This window comes from Balearica regulorum, chromosome 1 (genome assembly GCF_011004875.1).
Source record: "Balearica regulorum gibbericeps isolate bBalReg1 chromosome 1, bBalReg1.pri, whole genome shotgun sequence".
Lineage (NCBI taxonomy): Eukaryota > Metazoa > Chordata > Aves > Gruiformes > Gruidae > Balearica > Balearica regulorum.
In genome coordinates, this window is record NC_046184.1 from 84,240,573 (window position 1) to 84,262,771 (window position 22,199).

Below are 22,199 nucleotides of genomic sequence, written 5' to 3' on the forward strand. Positions count from 1 at the left end.
GTACAAATTATAGCAAGTATTACTGTTATAGTAAGTATTCTTTCAAATAATTTCATAGCTAATTATACCAAATTATTTTTGAACTGACAGTGTTCTGGAATTGCCACTTAAGGTTTGACTATGTCTGATTATTACAGATCCCATATTGCCAGGATACAGGCTTATAAATCCAATAACATGATCAAGTTTAAACTTGGGGAAAAAAAAAGAGGTTATTCCACTGCTTTGAAATTTCCCATGTGATTGTTGTTGGGTCTGAGTCTTCACTTTCTGTCCTAAATTACTGTCTAGTATATATGTTCTTAAGAGCTGCTGTATTTTACTGGAAAGTAGTTGTTTCAGTACTGGGTGATTAGTGCATATGTATACACAGAATTTCTTTATTTAAGATTTTGGGAGCGCGTTTTCCTGTCAAAGATTTTTATAAACCAGGGAATGAAAATATTCAGATTCTTAGTGTAACAACCTTGCTTGTCTCGATGACAAGTGTATTTTACAAGAATACACAAAAGTTTGTGCATTTGACCATTGATGTGTTGCATATCAACCTTACATTTTACTGCATAACCACTCATCCCAAGTGCTCTACTGACATAACCTGGGCAAATCTGAAGCTCTGTGAAAACTGCAGTGTTTTCTTCTGCTTCTCAAATTTCTGATGTTTCGAATTGGTATCTTAATCTGCCATAGGCTTTTATAACCTAATGTTCTTGATTTCTGTGCTTGTCTTAAAAAAAAAAAAAAAAAAAAAAAAAAAAAAAAAAGGAGGGGGGTGGCTGCAAAATTTGTATTTATTTTCCTTTGGATTTGTATTGTTAGCACAACTGCTATTTCATAATGGCTTAACGTGCATATGACAAGCAGAAGTAATTTGTTCTCCGATTGCACTGTGGTAATTAAAATTTATATGAGGCACACTTACAAAATTAAGCATTCAGCTGATATTTAGTTCATGTTTGTTTTCTCCCAAGGTAAACGCTACTTTTAGTGAGGGCTGTGCCTGTAAAGTTACCATGCAGATGTGCCTGCATTTCAGGTACATGGATACCTCAGCAATCTGTCCATCCCCACCGGATGAAAATACATTGTTGCTTTACCCTTGTATAATTCAGGAAGGAATAGTGCTGTTTCTTCTTCTTCTTCTTCTTTTTTTTTTTTTTTTTTTTTAGAATTTAAAATGTTTGAGATTAGGTCAATTCAGCCAAAAAGAGCTATATTCAATAAACAACAAGTTGAGGAGGGTGGATAAATGGCAAGCCTTTTGCAGCTCTGATCGTCTGGTTAGCTGTGTAGCAAGTAGTCATTGCTATCATATGTGATAGTGTGGCAGATGAGTAGATAGATAAGTTAGTAGCAGTTGGGCTTTTCCTTTCCTCCACAGACAGAAAAATGTTTCCACTCACTACAGATACTGTAGTGCTGCAGTTTTACTTTTCAGTCTGTGCATGCATATGAGTGCGAGTGATGATGTTAGCTGTGCAGTTAGGAGGTGTTTTCTGAGCCCAAGGCTTTGGAGCCACTGCTTGTGATGGTTGAGGAATGGATTTTGTTGGGGTATTGTGTAGGTGTTTGAGCCCTAAGAGGTGTGATGAGCACATGTACAAAAATGAAAGGTTTAGTGCATACAAACATGTTGGAGTGTAGACTCTTCAGTGCTTTTGTGCTGTTAGAGCACTTCAGTGCAGAAGTGCAAGGTATAACGCATGTGGTGATGGGGGAAGAACGGGAAGCTTCTGTGTCAAAATGCTGGGTGCATCTGTCTCTGGATCTGTGCATCCACACTGTGTTATTGTCAAATACCTATTTTTAGAATGAGTATCTAATTGGTATTCATGCAGATGGGTGTCTCCCTGTCTCATCTGATCCACTCAGATGAGTGATGCACTTGGTGGGAGGTGTCTGCTGATGAATCTTTCCTAAGCAGAGTGTGTTCGTGTTGGTCTGTTCTCTCTTACATATACGTGTTCAATTTGTTACAGAGTGTGTACATAAGTATGTGCACATCTTTGTATGTTTACCTTTTGTATGCACTAGCATGCTCAAAGATACTATCATCTAATCCTCTTAGAAGATTAATTTCAAAAATGAAAGATACAAAACTTGCAGCCCTTCAAGACGTGATTCTTCTCTTTATGCAAAGAATAAGCGCAGAGCAGTGCAGGTTGTGGCCATGGAAACTTAGCTACCTCAGTCTCCAGACTTCAAGGGATTGCTCCTAGTACAGTCATGCAGCCAATTACAAGTAAGAACGATGATCTTTCTGCTGCCTTTTTGTAGTCAGTACTGCAAAAGACAGCATACAAGTTTGTGTGCTAAGTGTACAAGTTCATGCAAGTTCATGCTGCTAAATATTTTCTTCATATAAAAGAATTGTTAAGTAGAACACCCTGGGTACAAGTGCTAGCCATGTTGGACAGGTGTGTTTTATGAGGGGAAATATATAATATTTATGAGAGGAAAGATACGGAGTCTGTTTCCACCCTGTGGCAAGCTTGTTGTGTGACCTTGGACAAGTAAGTTTTTCTTGTGTCTCAGATTTGGGGAAAATACTTGCCTGTTATGTTGTGAATTAAGCAAGATTTAATTCAATAAAATGATATGTATGTTTAGGAAAAGTGGGTTATGGTAATCAAAGCTTTAACTATTATGAGCTTAATATAGTCTGTTCCACTTCGACATGCTAGATGTAATTATCTATATATAGTATTATGCATGATCTTCGTGTTTTAAAATGAGATATGTAATCCTAGCTGTAAGGAATAGGATTCATTATAATGTCACCTGATGCAAAAAGAGAGGCTAGACCTTAGAGAAAAGAATTTCCCCCCAAAATTAAGATAGTCACAGTCCTGACTTTTCCAGATGATCTAATTAAATTGTGGCTTGTATGTGGCATGAAGGAGTATTCACTTTTAGCTGTGATTTTCCTCTAACCTGACACAGTAAACCTACTGGATTACAGGTAAACTTGGTGAAGTGTCCCAAGGTTATATTGCTTACATAGTAAATGAGTGACTGTGATACAGCTGCTGAAAAGGCTCCACTTCCTTTAAGTAGATCTTAGTTCTTTACCTGGGAACAGTTGGGATGCTCTGGGTAAGACTGTCGTAGCAATGTTACCATCAGCACTGTCCCAGCTACTATCATCGAGGATGGTCCTCCCAGAGACACAGTTATAGGCCTTTTTGGATTATTCTGTCTGGCTGTGAATAAAGTATATGAAGTAGGATGATCTTCACACAGGTATTTGTGATAGGGGGAGAAGCAGAGGAGGAATGCAAATGGATGTTTCTATTCTTAGGGTTCACCTTGTTTCTATCTCAGGAGTTCCCTTTCTGCTCCTTTCTCCTCACAGATACTCCTGCTTCCAGTATCATGGCCTCTGACCTGGAAAGCAGCCTCACTTCCATAGACTGGCTCCCACAGCTTACTTTAAGGGCTACTATTGAAAAATTAGGGGGTTCCTCACAAGCAGGACCTCCAGGGGCTGCCCGAAAGTGTCCCCCAGGCTCACCGACAGATCCTAATGCCACCCTGAGTAAGGATGAGGCAGCAGTGCACCAAGATGGGAAGCCACGTTACAGCTATGCCACTTTGATCACATATGCCATCAACTCATCACCTGCCAAGAAGATGACGCTTAGTGAGATCTACCGTTGGATCTGTGACAACTTTCCCTACTACAAAAATGCTGGTATTGGTTGGAAGGTGAGGACTTGCATTGCGAAAGTACCCTTTTTGCCTACTTACAAGACACTAACTCTGTGCAAAATATCCTCACTGAGCAAAATAAAAAAGATGTGCAACTAAGTTGACCAACTGGAGAAAATGCAGAGCCAGAAGAGAAGTCCCATTTACTCTGAGAATTTTATTGTATGTGTGTGGTGGCCCCTTAAGAAGGAGCCTGCAAAAAAACCCCCAACAACAACAACCAAGAAAAACAAAATAAAAAACCCCCACAAACCCCACATTACCACCAACCTCTGTATCACACCAATACTATTTTCATTGCACCTTCTGTAGATGTATAGGTGGTTTAACCCCATATTATTCATCCTAATCAATCCCTCTCCTATCCACAGCTTCTGTTCTGCCCCATTCTGGGTATATGTAGTGAGCTTTGGCTTTTGAGTATGCACTATTCTTCTATTTTCTCTACGCGCTCCTGGGCATACTCAGAAGGCTGTATGTTTTTGTTGTAGCACTTACCTGTATCTCTCAATCTCTCATCAGAACTCTATTCGTCATAACCTCTCTCTGAATAAATGTTTTCGGAAGGTGCCTCGACCGAGGGATGATCCTGGGAAGGTAAGAAATCTGCATGCTCCTGGACAAGCAATTTAAAACTGCAGGGAATAAGCCAGGGTTGCCCTTTCTAACTCATGGTTGGAATTTGAAACCTAAAGTGTAGGCAAAAATGGAAGCAGTAGTAAGATTTACTGCAGGGCTTTGGCTACAGAAGCGCTCACTTAAAGGGAACATGTGAAGGGGCCTTAATGGTTCTAGCAATTATTTTTTCTTAACTGTGATCTTCAATTGACTCTAAAGATACTGGACGAAGGAAAAAAATGAGGTTGAATGTAGTTTCAGTTTTGTTTCTTTTTCTTCTTGATTTTTCTGTGTAAAATGTGGGTCTAGTCCAACCTGTTCTATTATGAAAGACCATAGTGGCTGCTGGTGAATGGCAGGACTATGACGTGACATCATGGGTTTCGTGGAGGCAAGGTCCATGGAAGTGAGAGCAGAACTACTACTTATTTAGACTGTAAAACATTTGGTGTTGGGGAAAAAATGTTACCATCGGATAGTTCAAATCTGTAGAAATCAGTTACAAGTAGAACTCAAGAATTTAGGAATTTGTTGGCTAAGTAAGGGCTAATAAAGCTCTGATAGTTTATATAGATTGTAAAGGGGAATTGCTAGCAAAACCAAGACTTGGCATCTTGGCATGTAGATACTACTGTTAAAAAACAAACAAGCAGAAGATGTTGGGGACAAGAAGCTATGTATTCAGACAGAAAGTTTGTCTCTTTACGCCCCCATCCTAAAGTTACCAGAAAGGGCCTCTTGTGCAGGCCTTTTATTTCAGGTTATATTTAAAGGACTAAGTGGTGTTCAGTTGACATCTATAAATGGAAGTAATATATCTTTGAAGATCTGTGCTCAAAAATACCATTGATTATATGGCTTATTCCAGGAAATCCTAACTGACTTCACTGTACATGTTTACAGGTGCTCATTGACATGTTGGACTGGTTTATATTGTTTTTCACTGACTATTCAGATTTCAATTGGAAGTTAAAATGAGCTAAATCACATTCTAAAGTTCTCTTTATACTGATTCAGAAAACAACAGACATAATTATAGACTATTTTATGTTGAAAGGGACCTCTGAAGGTCAGCAAGTGCCTCCACCCTCCTCCCAGACAGAGACAATTAGATTGAGTTGTTGAGGTGTTCACTGAGCTTTGAATATCTCCCAGGATGCAGATACAACAACTGGGAACTTGTTCCAGTGCTGCATCACCACCATTGTGAAGAATTTTTTTCTTTATATCTGATTGTAATTTCCATTGCTGTAACTTGTGTTTGTTGCCTCTTATTCTTGTGCTGTGCATTTTTGAGAAGAGTTTGATTCTGTTGTCTTTATAATCTCCTTACACAATTGAAGACAGTTGGTTAGATTCCCTTAGCCTTCTATTGTCGATGCTAAACAGATCTTTCTGTGTGTACATGCATGTACATCCTGTGTTTTAGTTCCTGCCTATTGTGGTGGCCCTTCTGTGGATGCATTCTAGAACATCAGTGTCTGTCTTACACTGGGAACCTCCCAAATGGGTACAGTACTCAAAGTGGAGTATCACCACCATAAGAGTGATCCTTCTAGCTGCCTCTGCCCAGTCTGAACATTGAATTGGTTCTCATCAGTCAATAACAAATTCATGTTGTGAGGAAGGCATTGAAAGGGGTGTGCAGGCTCAAAAGAGTTGGTCTAACTTGGATCAAAATGTCCTTTGCTCTTCTTGGTGTCCTGTCTCAGAGTGATAGAAATGTAGAGCATTCTGCCTTCCCCCAGTAGCATCATACCTCATTGTTCAGTACACCCCAATGCAAGAGAGGAATCTCCTTCCAACACCCAAGTCTCAGCAGTCTGAGGTTCTGGAAGGTGGTCATTGTGGTCCTAGTGTTTAGTGTGTGCTGGGTTCTTTGAGTCAGTAACCCCCTGCTGCAGGAAGCTCTCTGATTTAATCATGCATTCACCAATGGGTCTTCTTTCCAGGGCTCTTATTGGACAATAGATACGTGTCCAGATATATCTCGCAAGAGGCGGCATCCTCCAGATGATGACGTGAGTGTTGTTCTTCCCAGACAGCATGGAGCAGGAGGGGGAATTTCCCTCTTGTTCCAAGGAGTCCTTCCAGCACCAGACCATGCTATTGTTTTGGGGGCAGGGTATACAGATGGGGAGACAAAGGCTAGGACTGAATTAACTAGCATGTATGTCCTGCTGATTGGCTGTTGTTGCTGGTGTTCAGTAGCAAAGTTAATCTTGTTTAAAGTCATTTATCCTGACTCTTTAGTGACTAAGGCCCAGTCCTTTTCTAAGCCATGAACTTCTACAGTGGGGGAGCTGGCTTCCCATCTGCAGTTTCACTTCTCCATCTGCTCTTGATTTCTGCTCCTTTCCTTTTCTCTTTCTTCCTATCCACAGATACCACAAGACTCCCCAGAGCAAGAGGCGAGTAAGAGCCCCCGAGGGGCTGTTCCAGTCAGCTCAGAAGCCTCTTTGCCACCTGAGGCCACCCCTCAGCTGTCACTCCAGAGCACCACCCCCATTGCCAACTACAGTCAGGTGAGCAGCTGGGAAAAGGATAGAAGCCTTACGGTGGGGGGGAAAAAGGGGAAAAGGAGAGGGGAAGGGGTGCATGAATGGAAAAGCAAAGTGGTGAGAAGAGAGGGAATCATGAAAATGATGATACAGAGGCAAAAATAAAAAGAAGGGAAGAAGCTGAAATTGCACAGACAGAAAATAAGGAGGAAGTGAATTTTAACACGGGGCTGGATGGGGATAAGGAATAAAGGCATGATGGTGTTAGATAGCTGAAGAATAGGCTGGAGCCAGTCTGCTGCAGAGGGAGGGCGGTGGTTGATTTTTGTCAAGGAAGATGGCATTTGGGAAGATTTGCTGGGAGATGAGCTAAGTGATATGGAATATCAGTGCATGTTCTACCTGTATCTAGTCTCTGGATCCCTGTCTCAAGTTACAAAGCCTAGTGCAAACTAAAGGCCTTACTTCTACCTTCCTTAGCAGAGTGCGGGGCCTGTGGATGTTGCCTCTACTGTAGCAGGGGGGCAGGGCCGTGAAGGGGCTGATGTGCCACCCCCGCTGTACAGTGCCAACCATGACTTCAAGTTCTCCTACTCTGAGATCAACTTCCAGGATCTTAGCTGGTCCTTCCGAAATCTCTACAAATCCATGCTGGAGAAATCATCTTCCTCTCAGCACGGTGAGTAACCATATGCGTCATGTGGGGTGGGCAGGTATCTGCCCACACAGTCTTGTCCACTGATCTATCCTTGGTATCTCTCAGATCTTTCCTCGTTTAGGAGCCTGTGCAAACAGACTTTCCTTCTTTGGCATGCTGTAATTAGTTCTGCCAGGAGCAGATAAGAAATCTGCATGTCCTTTATCTATTGCTCCCCTTAGCTTTCTCAGAATACAGAGGATAACGATTTAAAAATACCTCGTGTTGATACAAAAGCAAATACTGAAATGGCAGACACTTAGAGAAATGAAGTCCTGAAGAAAAGCATGTCGGAGCAGTATTCACAATCTGTCAGGCTAGAAACCATAAGAGGGAGGGGATTGTTCCATGTAGGCAGTGGAGTTTCTCTGAAAGGAGAGCGGAAAGTCATCATTTCTCAGATCTGTTAAAAGTAGGATTGTACAAGGCCTTAGAGAATTGAGCTTTGTTGGATTGAAAGCATGGAAGAGCGAGCCTACAACTCCATTCATAGCTTGCATTTCTGGGACTGAGGGAGCAGCCACCAGAGGGCAGAATCGCTGTAGGGATGAGATGTGATGTCCACAGAAAACACTTCAGAAAAATCTCCAGTTGTTCCCACCTTGAAACACTCTTCTAAATATTAGCCTGATGTAAAAAGGAATATATTAATAGATGAGCCTCTCACCTGTCCTGTCAGCCATCATATAGTGCAGGCAAAGTTTGCTACTCTAGGAGAAGCCTCCTGAACTTGTAGTTTCAGTGAAATAAAAATTTATTACTTTTACTGCTTTTATTATGCTGGCACTTGAGATTCCTAGTAAGAGCCTGTTGTGTGAGATGTAGAATGAGCAAGCTACAAACTACTCTGCAAAGTAAAACAAAAAAAGGAAGTCTTCAGAGAGTGGAAGCAAGGGCAGGTAGCCTGGGAGGAATACAGAGAAACTGTCAGAGCAGCCAGGGATCAGATTAGGAAAGCCAAAGCCCTGGTAGAAATTAGTCTGGCCAGGGATGTCAAGGACAACAAGAAAAGCTTCTATAGGTATGTTAGTGAGAAAAGGAGGATGAGGGAAAATGTGGATCCCCTCCAGAGTGAAACGGGTGACCTGGTTACCCGGGATATGGAGAAGGCTGAGGTACTCAACAACTTCTTTGCCTCAGTCTTCACTGGCAAATGCTTGAGCCACACTGCCCAGGTCACAGAAGGCAGGGACTGGGAGAGTCCAGAACCGCCCACTGTAGGAGAAGATCAGGTTTGAGACCATCTAAGGAACCTGAAGGTGCACAAGTCCATAGGACCTGATGACATGCATCCGCGGGTCTTGAGGAAACTGGCCGATGAAGTGGCCAGGCCACTCGCCATCATATTTGAGAAGTCCTGGCAGTTTGGCAAAGTTCCCGCTGACTGGAAGAGGGGGAACATAACCCCCATTTTTAAGAAGGGAAAAAAGGAAGACCCAGGGAACTACAGACTGGTCAGTCTCACCTCCGTGCCTGGCAAGATTATGGAGCAGACCCTCCTGGAGACTGTGCTCAGGCACATGGAACATAAGGAGGTGATTGGTGACAGCCAACACAGCTTCACTAAGGGCAAATCATGCCTGACAAACTTGGTGGCCTTCTATGATGGGGTGACAGCGTTGGTGGATAAGGGAAGGGCAACTGACGTCATCTACCTGGACTTGTGCAAGGCATTTGGCACTGTCCCACATGACATCCTTGTGTCTAAATTGGAGAGACGTGGATTCGATGGATGGACCACTCGGTGGATAAGGAATTGGCTGGATGGTCCCACTCAAAGAGTTGCAGTTAACGGCTCAATGTCCAAGTGGAGAACAGTGACAAGTGGCATTCCTCAGGGGTCAGTATTGGGACTGGCGCTGTTTAATATCTTTATCAGTGACACGGACAGTGGGATCGAGTGCACCCTCAGCAAGTTTGCCGACGACACCAAGCTGTGTGGTGTGGTCAACATGCTGGAGGGAAAGGATGCCATCCAGAGGGACCTTGACAGGCTGAAGAGGTGGGCTCGTGCAAACCGCATGAAGTTCAACAAGGCCAAGTGCAAGGTCCTGCACGTGGGTCAGCACAATCCCAAGCATGACTATGGGCTGGGCGAGGAATGGATTGAAAGCAGCCCTGAGGAGAAGGACTTGGGGGTATTGATTGATGAGAAGCTCAACATGAGCCGGCAGTGTGCGCTTGCAGCCCAGAAAGCCAACCGTGTCCTGGGCTGCATCAAAAGAGGTGTGACCAGCAGGTCGAGGGAGGTGATCCTGCCCCTCTACTCTGCTCTGGTGAGACCCCACCTGGAGTACTGCGTCCAGCTCTGGGGGCCCCAGTACAGGAGAAACATGGAGCTGTTGGAGAGAGTCCAGAGGAGGGCCATGAATCTGATCAGAGGGCTGGAGCACCTCTCCTATGAGGACAGGCTGAGAGAGTTGGGATTGTTCAGCCTGGAGAAAAGAAGGCTCTGGGGAGACCTAATTGCAGCTTACCAGTACCTGAAGGGGCCTACAGGAAAGCTGGTGAGGGACAGTTTATCAGGGAGTGTAGTGACAGGACATGGGGTAATGGGTTTAAGCTGAAGGAGGGTCAATTTAGATTTGATGTTAGAAAGAAATTCTTTACTGTGAGGGTGGTGAGGTACTGGAACAGGTTGTCCAGGGAGGTTGTGGAGGCCCCATCCCTGGAAGTGTTCAAGGACAGGTTGGATGAGGCTTTGGGCAACCTGGTCTAGTGGAGGGTGTCCCTGCCTGCAGCAGGGGGGTTGGAACTAGGTGATTTTTGAGATCCCTTCCAACCCAAACCATTCTATGATTCTATGATACAAAAATGTAGAGAAGAACTTTGACTTGGTGTGTGCCTCTGTTTTAAAAGCTTAGCAGCGGTCTGTTGTTTTGTTTTGTTTTTCTTTTTTTCCCAAGTCTTCAGCTGTAAGGTAGTCTAGGAAAACTTAGAATTTTTGGGGAAATTTTGTGGGCAACTTTTGATTCAGGATGGCAGCATTCATGCTTTTGCCCCATAGCAGTAATAGGATGCTGTAAGGGTTGGTTTTGGATCTGGTGAAAAATGGAGGCTTTCTTGTGGATGGTCAGGTAAGGGCACTCACAGTAAGAAATGAGTAGCTCAGGTTAGTGATATGTAATGCCCTTCACTCTGATTTTTCTTAGAGGTTCCACATTATAAGGGGAAAATGAACCAGGGAAGCAGACATAAGAAATATGCTTAGCTCCTGATGTGGCGAAGAATGGCAACACCTGATGCTCTTGCATGGGGATGCCTGAGAGGATAGAAATGACACACCCAATGAGTCAGGAGGAATGAAAGTAATAAAGGAGCCCTGATGTGTGCAATGTGCTCTGTGTACAAAAGCAGTAAAATGACCTCTAATGATCTGTGTGAGAAAAATTGTGAAGGTTCCCAACCAAGCTGCTTGTAAGATAGGAACTGAAGGGAGCTTTTGGAAACAGCAAGTCAGGTCTATCAAGTTATCTGTTTTCTGAATGTTTTGTTGTTTAGGTTTGCTTAATGGTCATTTCTAGGAAAACAACATGCATGTGAAATTTCAGGAGAGCATGGGTTACTTTGGTAAATATAGGAAACGTTCAGGGAGGAGTTTAAGTGCCTCACTCTGTACTAAAAGTTTAACTGCTGCTGGGGCTTTGTTGTACAGCCTTTTGTTTTGAACAGAATCTAGAGTGCAGTCAGAGCAAAACTGTGCAGGTGACAGTTGTTGGCAGCCTGTAGAGGGCACTCCAAAAGCTTCATAAATAGCAGGATGAGCCGTTTGAAATTAGACATGGATAATTTAAGCAGAGGTCTGATCCAGGCAGCTCTTAAAGCTCCCTCCTCTTTCTTTTACTTGGCAGGTTTCTCTTCTCTCCTTGGTGACATGCAGCCCTCCAACCACAACTACTACATGTACCAGCAGCAGCAGCAGCAAGGCCCCTCATCAGTGGGTGCTGCTCCCCCACTCCACACTCCAACCCCAGAGGGTTGCCCATCCCAAGGGGGAAAGCAGCAGGGTGGTGAAGGTTATGGCCCTCCACCAGTGATGTCCATGCACCCACCTCCAATGCAGCATGGAGGCTACCATCAGCATCAACAACATCACCCACACTCCCACCCACAGCAGCAGCCACATCAGCACCAGCAGCAGCAGCAGTCACAGGCTTCAATCAACAATGCTGGCTTTGGTGAGTCAGGGGTGATGGAAAGAACAGCTGGGGAAAAGGGAGTGGTGAGGACCCCCCAGACAGAAATTCCACAAGCAAGCTTTCCCTAAGTGGTGCCTACGTTGTGTGTGGAAAAAGGGTGAAAGGCAGTTAGGATTGAAATCTGGGAGGGAAATTGCTCCCTTACTAAAGGAAAGGAGGATGTATCCACATTGGGTTTGGAATTCTCCTTAGGGATGCAGGATGAAGTCAGGAGCTAAATGAAAAAGGAGGCACCGTCCATGGTCTTCCAAGGGAGAAATGATTTCTAGCTACTGTAGTATCAGGCCCTTTGGTGAAGAGGGGCCAATCATTTTATATTAAGGGGCTGAGGGAAAGGGCAGTCTGTATTGTAATAATCTTGTCCCCATTTCATTCCAGCATTTCCTCCTGATTGGTGCTCCAACATTGATTCCCTGAAGGAAAGCTTCAAGATGGTAAACCGGCTGAACTGGTCTAGCATTGAGCACTCCCAATTCTCAGGTCAGTGTTGGCCTAGTGACTAGGTCTAGTGACTCAGTGACTAGGGCTGTAGTCTAGGATATGAGAGTGCTATGCCCAGATATTTTTTTCAATGTAACCATGTCAAGTTCATGGGTTTCTCAGTGACTCAACTCTCCTATTTGTAAAACGTGGTGTCCTGCTTCATGGGTTCTGTTAAAGACCCTGAAGTACTTGAATACTGCAGGAATTTGGGGCAGGGGGAATTACTGCATAAAAGTATGTCAGAAAGCTAACAGATTTTTCCCTCCTACTCTTCCCTCCCCTACCTGAGTCAGTGAGACAGTATCCTAGATATGGAGCTCTCCAGGAGTTTGGTGACAGATTCGAAGCGATGAAGTTGGGTTTGTGGGGAGAAGGTAGGATTTAGGGGTAGAAGACAGAAACTCTTTGCAGGGAAGACCACAGTGTGAGTGCTGTCTTTGACATTGACCTTTGTCTCCTGCAGAGCTGATGGAAAGTCTGCGCCAGGCTGAGCGGAAGAACTGGACGCTGGATCAACACCATATTGCCAACCTCTGTGACTCCCTTAATCACTTCCTCACCCAGACTGGTCAGCTCCCTCATCTGGTTGGCCCACAGCAACCCCCCCGAATCTCTGATTCTTGTGCCCTGAACAGTGGCAAACAGGAGCAATCCATGAACCAAGGTAATTAGGAGGGAGACTAAAAATGACATGTAAATGAAGGCCCAATTTTGTCAATACCCTAAGCTACTTGCTGCATTGCCAGGCAACGTAGCACTGAGCAACTCAGGGCTGGGCTGTCAGAGCAGTTCATAGCAACTTAGCTTCCTCTGGCTTTAAAGAATTAGGGTGTCCCATATCTGTGGCCTAGACGGACTGTTATTGTGTGATGCATACCATTGACAGGCAACCTCTCCAGGCAGAAATACCTTTAAAGGTAAACCCATAGAAGGAGAAGGGGGTGGTGTTTTTTGTAGGTGACCAACAGAAAGGAATGGCAAGGTAGAGAGAGTGCTATTCCAGATGGCAGGAGCTGTAAAGAAGAAAGCTCTTGCACACATGTTGGAGTAATACTGACTGGACAAGGAATAGGAGGATGCACTCTGAGGAGAGCACAGAGGATATGATGGTCTTGACAGAACTGTGGTGGTGTGTGTCATCTAGTACTGAACTAAATGGATGATAATGAGCCAGCTTGTGGTGTTTCTGGATGAAAATTTTCTTCTTTTATAATAATAGAGAAACTCCTGCTGGTTCCAAGAACAAGATCCCTGACCAAGCTATAGCTTGCAGTTAGGACCCAACAGCTGAACATCTCCTCAGTATCCCGTGGGTCTGAGTGAGTTGCTCTGTGGCTGAGCTGCCACCCAGTCAGGGCCAAGACAGCTGACCAGAACGTTAACAGGTTGTTTTATTCCTTTCCTTTCACAGTGAACTCCTATGGTCAGCCCCAGCCTCCCCATCTCTTCTCTGGGCCATCTCCTATGTACCAGATTTCCACCCAGGACTCTCCAGGATATAATCGCCCAGGTAAGGGGTGACATTAATGCATAGTATACCAATGAACATTAAAGAACCAGTTCCCAAGACCTTTGTGCGTTTCTCCCAAAGCATATACTAATCAAGTGAAGCACTGAGGGTAGAGAGGGAGCCTGGACTGCAAGGGACCCTCCATTTAGGCCTCTGCCATAGGTCTGGCAAGGTTTAGGATATCAGTGGCCTGATTTCTTTCACTTCACATAAATAGTCTTCTAGCTCAGCCTCACCTTTAGTTCGTTGCTTGAAGGCAACTTTACATGTGAAGCCTCTGTTGATGAAGTCCTTTGCAGTCTTGTCAGCAGTCAGCTGTAAGGAAAGTTAAGGAGGCTGAAGCTTAACCTCTGTAGAAGCTGCTGTGGAGAATTTCACAGCAGACCACCTACAGACATTGGTAGGTGCTGTCTGACAGGGAGGAATTCATGCCAGGAGTGTTCTTGCTTGTTAGACTGTTGGAAGGGAGAAGGCCTGAATCCCTTATGCTTTCTTTTGCCCAAGGCCCTACTGTGAAAAAGTGTGACTTTTTTTATTCTAAATGTTCTCTTTCCTTTCTTTTTTTTTTCCTTCTTGTTTTTGGCTCAGCTCACCATCTGGTCCCTCGGCCTCCAGGGCCTCCTCCAGGCGCCAATGAGGAAATCCCCGATGATTTCGACTGGGACTTGATCACCTAGCGAGTTACAGACTTGATAGCCCGTCCTTTGTGAAGGACGAGGGAGGGGAGGGGGACGTGGGGTGAATGGTGCCAGCACCACCCTCCCCAGCCTCCCTGCCTTGCCTGTATATAGATATATATTCTCTATCTCTGCCAGAGAAGCCACCGCAAGATGCTGCCGAAGATAATCCTTCCTTGCGTCCTGTTTTATCTTCTTTTTCTTCTTTTGTTTATTATTATTATTGTTATTATTATTATTATTACCAATAATTGAGCACAGCCCTCCCCCTCTTCTGGTGGCCTCAGACGCATCAGATCGGCTCTTTCATGTTGCGTGGTGCCCTGTGGAGGGTGGAAAGATGGGTCCTTGGTGCCATCAAAAGACCTCGGAAGGCTGAATCCTCGAGTGCATCTTTCTCTGCCTCCGTCATTTTGCGTTTAACAATCCCTCTTTCCCTTCAAGGTGGCCGGTGAATCTGTCGTATTGGCTACTGGAGTGAGAGAGCCTAGTGGACCCTGGGAGCCTGTAGTCATGTTGTTTCGTAAATGTTGTAAAGGTCAGGGGGCTAAAGGGACACTGGAGGGGTGATCTTAGCTCTGTGAACTTTCTCGTACCAGCAGGAAAAGCAAGAAAAGAAGTAGAGTTCCTTAGCACAAAGAGAGGGTAATCCCTGAGGTAGGGAGAGCTGAGCTGAGCTGGGAAGGTAGACCTGAGTTTGGAGAAAGGAGAATGTAGCAGAGGTGGTATTTCAGCAAGGAGTTGGGTTTCAGAATGCAGCACCACCTGTGAGGACTGAGAGATTTTGAGGGAATCCTGACCTATTTTCTACACTGCCTTTTGCAGTCTCCAGGTGAAGCCTACATACCCATCAGGTAAAAGAAGCAGTCAGGGGTGTCACGTGTGATTCAGCAAATTATATTCCCCAGAGCTTTTAATTTCACCCCCCCACCCCTTCAAGCCCTTCCTCAAAATATGTAGTGAGGCTCTTACTTGCATATGCAAATTTGGACGTTTTCTCCCATCAGTATTTGTTCAGTTGTTATTTGGCTCTCTGCCCTTCATATTTCTTTGAAGACTGTCCTTGCCTGTGGTTTGAGAGTGCCAGCAACAGATTCTCCATCAGTGGTTCCCCCTTTGTGAATGTGAGAAGAGTAAGCTGCTGCTCAGAGGGGAGGTGAATTAGGAGACTTCTGGTCACGGGGCTGGACCCTCTGGTCAAGTAATGAGGAGGCTCGTTACAAAAACCACTTGTTTTTGCAAGAGGTGCATTAGAAGAGAAGATGAAGTGGGGCAGATTTCTAAATCAAACAGCCAAGGAGTGTAGTATAAAAGGGAGGAGGGTGGGTCAGACCCCTTTCAGTTCAGCTGGGGAGATGATGGAATCTAGTGTAAATCTAGAAGGATGAGTTTTGTCAGCACTTGCAAATTGGGAAGGTGGAAAAGGTGCAGGAGTGAGTGTTGAGATGCCTCCTCCCCAAAGCTGTGTCCTGTGTTCTCCTTTTTTCTGGTATGGCTCTGTTCTTTTAAACCTCTTGTTTCCTCTTCATATTTTGTAAAGCCTCCCCCCAGCCCTTATTCCCTGTTTACCAGTGAAGGGAACCAAGATAGAAATAAATAAAACATCACGGCCGCTTGACAGACCTGGGGCAGGGGAATAATAACCTCTACTCCGACTGCAGGAAGGTGGGGAACTGGCATTGCTTCTTAAATTTGCTGTAGGGATAAACCAATTGGATCTTTGTCAGGGAAGTGGACAGAATCTCATTGTACTGTGGGGTGGGGGGGAACACGACATTTGTTTCCTTTTTTTTTTCTTTCTTTAAGTGTGTGTTTTGGGGGGAGTTCATCATTGAGTGTTTCCAAGAGAAATGAGGAATCCCAGAGCCAACTTCAGTGTGGAGTCAGCTGTTATCCGTGCTGCCTCATGATGGGAATGAAGCTACTACTTGGAAGCACGTGTGATAATAGGTTTCTGTGGAAAGTGGCACCAGAGACAACCATGAGAGACTACCTTTGGTAGGTGCCAGTTAGTGCTTTGCAGAGGATGTTACTGAGAGCTGGCCCTGTGGAAGTCTGAAAACACCACCAGAATTAAAACAGAGATGGCTCCTTCTGCGTATCCAAGTGCTCCTCATTTGCATATTTGCCTCATTTGCATATTAAGTTGTGCCTCATTTGCATATGTAAATACATGCCGGTCAGTGTGCAAATTAGCCTCGTTCCTCTGCCCCTGAAATAAATGTGCGTTGTTAGTGTGTGGGAAGGCATTGGGTGGGTGGTGTGGAGCTCTGCAGGGAGGGGCAGGATGCCAGCCTGTCACCCAGAGGGGTTCCTGCAGCCCCTCCAGCACGGTGCAGCCCCCCCATGCTTTGTGTCAGTGGTCAGGGAGAGAGGGGCGTGGTCTCACGAGTTTATTTTTGTGCATGCTTTCTTAATAAAAAGAAAAAGTGAATGTTTATGGTTTAACGCTTTTGGTGCCAGTGTTGACTTTTTTTTCAGCGACGCCTGTCAGGTGGGCTCGGTTCCCACCTGCTTACCTTAGAATTTGGGTGTGGACATGGCTAAATTAACAGCCTGCACCTATATGTACTTAGGATGTCAAGACAAAGTCAAAAGTTCTCACAGTTGACTGTTCGCAGGGCACTTGGATCAGTGAGTCTTTCAACTCATGCTCACCAGAAAGGCAAAATGAAAAAAACTATACCGATGTGTAGTGGCTGTTTTGTCATACCATTTGTTGACCCTACTCCTCTAAGAAAAGACTAACACAGAAAGCAAATTTTAAATCACTTCCTTAGAGTACCTAGTAAACATACTTCTGCTTTTCAGGAGCAGGGAACATTCAAGCTTGGGTAACACCCCCAAATAGTCTGACTGGATGAAAATTTTATCTTTGACCACCAGAAAGACATGAGAAGCACATCTCTCTTGTAGAGAGCAGGACTTGACTGTGCTGCAACAGGCTCGCTGCCCACCTTCTTGGGATCAGACTGGAGGGTAACGCTTCTCAATGCCACGGTTTTACCAAATGGCTGATAGTCCAGCAGCCACCTAATCTGGTTCATCAGTGGCTGCAGTTGCTCAAATTCTGCTTGTGTGCCATTTTACAATGCAGTAGGTACATTTGGATAATCTCAGACTACTTCCTAAAGGGAAGATTTGGGACTCTGGTGGTAGAGGGAGTGTCAGGGAGACAATGAGTGAGTGGATGCTAATGAACATAGCTACAGCATGTGCTAAGTACAGTGATGTATTTGTTGGGACAAAGAAGTATCTTGGGCATCTACAAGGGCATAAAAGTCAGTTCAATGCAGCTGACTGGGGCAAGTGCTATTCTAATGCATGGCTGTAAGAAAATGTAGCACTACTCTCCAGGGAAATCTTCAGAAAAAAAACCCTCAGAACCAAAGTATAGTCCAAGGAGAGGAAAGATGGGATGACAGATTCCAAGGAGAGACATTCGAAGTTAGTTTCATCTGCAGTTTATCAGAGACAGGAGATGTAGAACATAGACATATGCAAATAACAGGATATTCTCATCTAGCAATTCAGAGGTTAAACTACATGATCCCACCACAAATCATTCTGCAAACCTGCTTTCTTCTTTAAAGGTTCAAGTACTCTGTGTCTCCTGCTTTACCAGGAATCTTCCCTCAGATTATTACTCTTGGTACTTCCCCTCTCTCCAGAGTAGGATATAATAGGAGTTAGCTGTTCTGGTGCCATGTGTGTGGATCTGCCGATTAATCAAATGTGTTGGAGCAAGAAAAGCTGTTAGGTGGAGAGTGATTGAAGTGCAGGGCCATAGCTTGCTTTTTCTGCTGTGCTGATTGGCAGTCCTGCGTTTACACTGCACTGCTAATGTCCTTCTCTGTTGAAGTCTTGCTTCTGTCAAGGGAGTACGGGATCGAACGTGTTGGTTCCTCACTAAAGGCACCTTCCAAGATTCCACGCACTGATTGCTGTGCCTTTGCCCTGAAGTCCCGTCCCACAAAAACATAGAGCAAGGGATTGATACAGCTGTTGGCATATGCAAGTGCTGTAGAGAGGTGATCCCAGAGGATCAATGACTCCTTCAGTCCTGTTCCAAGAGTAGGTACAAGGGACAGAATCCCAACTATGTGATATGGAGCCCAGCAGATAAAGAATGCAGTTACCACGAGCACAATTGTTCGCAGCGTCCTGTTGCGTGGCTTGTGAAACTGACTTGCATGCATTCTGAAAGCAATAAGGGCATAGCAAACTGCCATTATGCCAAAGGGGAGTACAAAGCCAAAGACAGCCCTAGTGATGTTTATTACCACTAAGGCAAGGGATACAGAATAATCATTTTCATCATAGAAATTTACCCATGAGTCATTACCATTGTAGGCTAAAGGTGAGTATTCATCTATGTAATCTACCCCCTCGTCACCTCCAAAATTGTATCCACACTCAATTTTGCCATCATGAGTGCTAGTCTCACGGTAGTGGAAGACAGGACAGCAGAAAATGAAGGCCAGGATCCAAATGCCACTGTATATTAGTGATGTAAATTTCAGCGTTCGATGATTTTGACACCAGATAGGTTTCATCACGAGGAGGCACCGGTCAATGCTGATGGCCATGAGTAGGAAGACACTAGCAAACATAGTGAACGTTATGACTGATGGAATGACTTTGCAGAGGAACCAACCATACGGCCAGTGTTCATGGAGGGCCAGGTGAACAATGAAAAATGGCAAGGACAGGCAGCACATGAAGTCAGCCACGGCAAGGTTTAGAAACCAGACAATGTTCACAGACCTTTTCATTTTCAGACCAGCTACCCAGATTACCAGTCCATTGCCTGGGATACCTACGATGAAAACGATGATGAAGATAGCCATGGAGACAATGGATTCTGGTGCATAATATGCAGCAGCCTGTTCATATGAACTGCTGTTACCCAGGAGTCCAGGCATGCTGTAGCTATAAAACAGAAAGAAAATTAGTAAGCAATTCACACCCTCTTCCCCACATTCTTCTCTTTATCTGTACTGAAGCATCTGTGAGTCAGGTGAGAGTACAGAGCTGGCAGGGTACAAAGGCTTCGGTCTATGCAAGTTTGTGCTAAATTCTTGCTAATCTGACCATTATACACCTTCATCATTCTCATGATGGCTAAGCTAGTAAGCCTCTCTATTCAAACACACGGATTGTATACACTTAAGTTCTCCTATCTCTGCCATTCCCTTTGATTTCAGTCTGCTGCTTCTTAATCTCCACTCTAAAGTGGAACTCTCTATTCACATGCCCACACTGTCACCAGATGTCTTTCCTGATTGACTTCCAGCTTTGCATACGCTTTTCTTCCGAAAGGTAAGTCAGCATTTTAGTTCCTTTTCCCCTTTAAAACAAGTGATTTCTTCTGGCATAACCAGTGAAATTGGTTTACATTAAGAAAGCAATGCTTGTCGTAATGAAATAACCCTGCGTCACTTTCTGGACATTACAAATAGAACAGATAGGACAGCAACTCTGTTTGCTAAGGGGTATTTTTAGGGAAGTCTCAGTGACCACTTCCTTTTCCCTGCTTTTGTTCTGAGCTGTCTGCTGGTACCTTGAAAAGCTAGTCTTGATGAGGAGAAAGGCAAGAAATGAATGGTTTAAGAAGAACAGACAGATTTAGTCATAGAAATAAAAATTAAAATACAGAGTAAAAACAGTAATATTCTTGAGCCATTTTAGATATAAGAAAAGGCATCTTATTGTAAGACAATGAATTTGAGCCACAGAATACCAAAGTGATGTTTCAAAACTATGAGAATAGTAGTGGAAAAACTTTAATTGCTCAATTATTCTTCGACTTAGATATTAGTAAATTTAGAAAGGAAAGGAAATCTAGTAATGTCAAAATAGAACTGAGAAGAAGAGCCTGATCTTCATCCTTTAGGCATTAATAGAATTGTTTATAAAATCCTGTTAACTAAACTCTTGCCAAATCAATGAAGACAGTTGTGTTGCTGAAAGGTCCCTAAAAGCATTACCAGAGTGCAAGGAAACTGCATAGGTAAGAGCTGGATACAGGCTGCAGAAGCAACTCAGGAGACATGAATAAGACAACCCAGACTGAATCTATTTTAACCTCTGTTATGCCAGTACTTAAATGCCAGTCAGGGACTGTTGTATGCAGGACTAAATATCAGTATTATTAAAAATAATATTCCAAATCATCAATCTCTTTCTTGCATAACATATAGTCTAAATGTGGAGTGATGCGTGTTAGAACCGCTTCGTCAGGAAGAAAATGAGATAAACAGTTGTAAGAAACTTTGCAATTTACCACTTTTTGGTAATAACTGCTAAGAGGCTTTTAGTTGAGGGTGACCTGCAAGGAAAGCTATGAAAGAAGTCACTGGAAGGCAGCTGGGGACTTAACTTAAAATTCTAACAAGTTTGTTACATTTCCTGTGGTCTTGCAGAAGCAACTTTTACAGAGATAGCTGGAGAACAGTGCTGCAGGAGATGAATCTTACTGCCTCCCCGGATAGCTACAGAAGATGGTATGAAGGGGATAGGGAATCAAGGAATGCTGTAAAGATAGGTATACAAATCCTATTCCAAAGCAAACTGAGGGATGAATCAATAAGAAGATACTGCCCACACTATGTTTTCAAGAGTGCTAAAAGGGCAGCTATGTGGTTATGAAAATGGAAGGGGGAACTGGAGGGGAGAGAGAGAGGTTTTCAGAAGTGAAGAATAAGAAATTGCAAGTTCAAGAGGAAAGCAGAATTCTGCAGCTTATTATACTTACCCGAGTGAAGCAGATATTTCGGTGTGTGAGGGAGCAAGTATCGTCAGTCCTGTCTCTGGAGTGACTGAAAAAAGAAACTCACATGACATTTTAGGAACTGTTTTTTTCCTCTATGTGCACGTGTGTGCCAAGTATGTTCTTTCACCCTGACGGAAAGGTTTAGAATGACTCCTATTTGAAGTTTTAGATATGATCTGCTGATAAAATAATCAATCGAACCAAAAGCAGCTGTCCAAACACTGTCAAAATGTAAGTGCCCTGAGTTAAAGAATAATAGAAAGCAAGGGAATGACAGGCATAGATATATACTTTACTATAGTTTCCATAAGATGACTGAATCAGATGTCTTGCCTAGTGGCATAATGCTGATCTTTGCTTGACGTTGTATTGGCTCTGGCTGAGATAGATAGAGTTAATTTTCCTCACAGCAGCCCTCAGTGCTGTGCTGTGTACGGGCAGTCAGCGAGGTGTTGGTAACACACTAGCGTTGTGGCTACTGCTGAGCAGTGCTGGCACAGCATCAGGGCTGTCTTTCCAACATTCCCCCTCCTCACCATTAGGCTGGGGGTGGGCAAGATCTTGGGAGAGGACATATAGGCAGGACAGCTGACCCAAAATGATCAAAGGGAAATTCCATACCATAGGATGTCTGCTCAGCAATAAAAGCTGAGCAAAAAGGAGGAGGAAGTGGGGGCATTTGTTACTATGACATTTGTCTTCTAAGTGTACCAAAGCCCTGCTTCCCAGCAAGTGGCCGGACATTGCCTGCAGATGTGAAGTAGAGAATAAATCTTTTGTTTTCCTTTACTTCCACACATGACCTTTGCTTCTGCTTTATTAAACTGACTTTATATTGACGCACAAGTTTTTTTCCATCTTATTTTTTCCCCCTGCAGTTCTGCTGAGGAGGGGAGTGATAGAGCGGCTTGGTGGGCACCTGGTATCCAGCCAAGGCCAACCCACCACAGATGTAATTCATAATTCCAAACCTTGCCATGCCACTATCAGCTGTCTGATCCGTTGTCTTGTAGCCACTTCCATGTTTT

At 44.1% G+C, this 22,199-nt stretch overlaps 2 protein-coding genes across 3 annotated transcripts in view; one reads left to right on the forward strand and one right to left on the reverse strand.

The window, feature by feature from the left end:
* FOXJ2 (forkhead box J2) overlaps positions 1–16,844 on the forward strand; it is a 29,775-nt gene extending 12,931 nt beyond the window's left edge. The window contains exons 2-11 of one of the 2 annotated variants that reach the window (XM_075762360.1): positions 3,356–3,708; positions 4,234–4,308; positions 6,282–6,350; positions 6,714–6,854; positions 7,311–7,509; positions 11,379–11,705; positions 12,105–12,206; positions 12,673–12,873; positions 13,621–13,719; positions 14,308–16,844. In XM_075762360.1, coding sequence (XP_075618475.1) covers positions 3,376–3,708; positions 4,234–4,308; positions 6,282–6,350; positions 6,714–6,854; positions 7,311–7,509; positions 11,379–11,705; positions 12,105–12,206; positions 12,673–12,873; positions 13,621–13,719; positions 14,308–14,396 — 1,635 coding nt within the window. In that variant the 5' untranslated portion in view covers positions 3,356–3,375 and the 3' untranslated portion in view covers positions 14,397–16,844. The remainder of the gene's footprint in view (positions 1–3,355; positions 3,709–4,233; positions 4,309–6,281; positions 6,351–6,713; positions 6,855–7,310; positions 7,510–11,378; positions 11,706–12,104; positions 12,207–12,672; positions 12,874–13,620; positions 13,720–14,307) is intronic. The other variant, XM_075762371.1, reaches the window with a different exon arrangement.
* A 1,001-nt stretch (positions 16,845–17,845) lies between these two features.
* C3AR1 (complement C3a receptor 1) lies at positions 17,846–21,351 on the reverse strand. The gene is made up of 2 exons (XM_010306423.2): positions 21,154–21,351; positions 17,846–19,328 (listed from the first exon to the last, which is right to left on the reverse strand). The coding sequence occupies exons 1-2, from the start codon at positions 21,240–21,242 to the stop codon at positions 18,224–18,226; spliced, it is 1,194 nt and encodes a 397-aa protein (XP_010304725.2). The 5' UTR covers positions 21,243–21,351; the 3' UTR covers positions 17,846–18,223.
* Positions 21,352–22,199: the final 848 nt, after the last annotated feature.

Bases quoted from the DNA above. Each gene is read 5' to 3' on its own strand.
- C3AR1 (XM_010306423.2), bottom strand. From the start codon at position 21,242: ATGTCATGTGAGTTTCTTTTTTCAGTCACTCCAGAGACAGGACTGACG. The intron at 19,329-21,153 runs GTAAGTATAATA...TCTGTTTTATAG, and splicing joins GAAATATCTGCTTCACTCGG to CTACAGCATGCCTGGACTCC.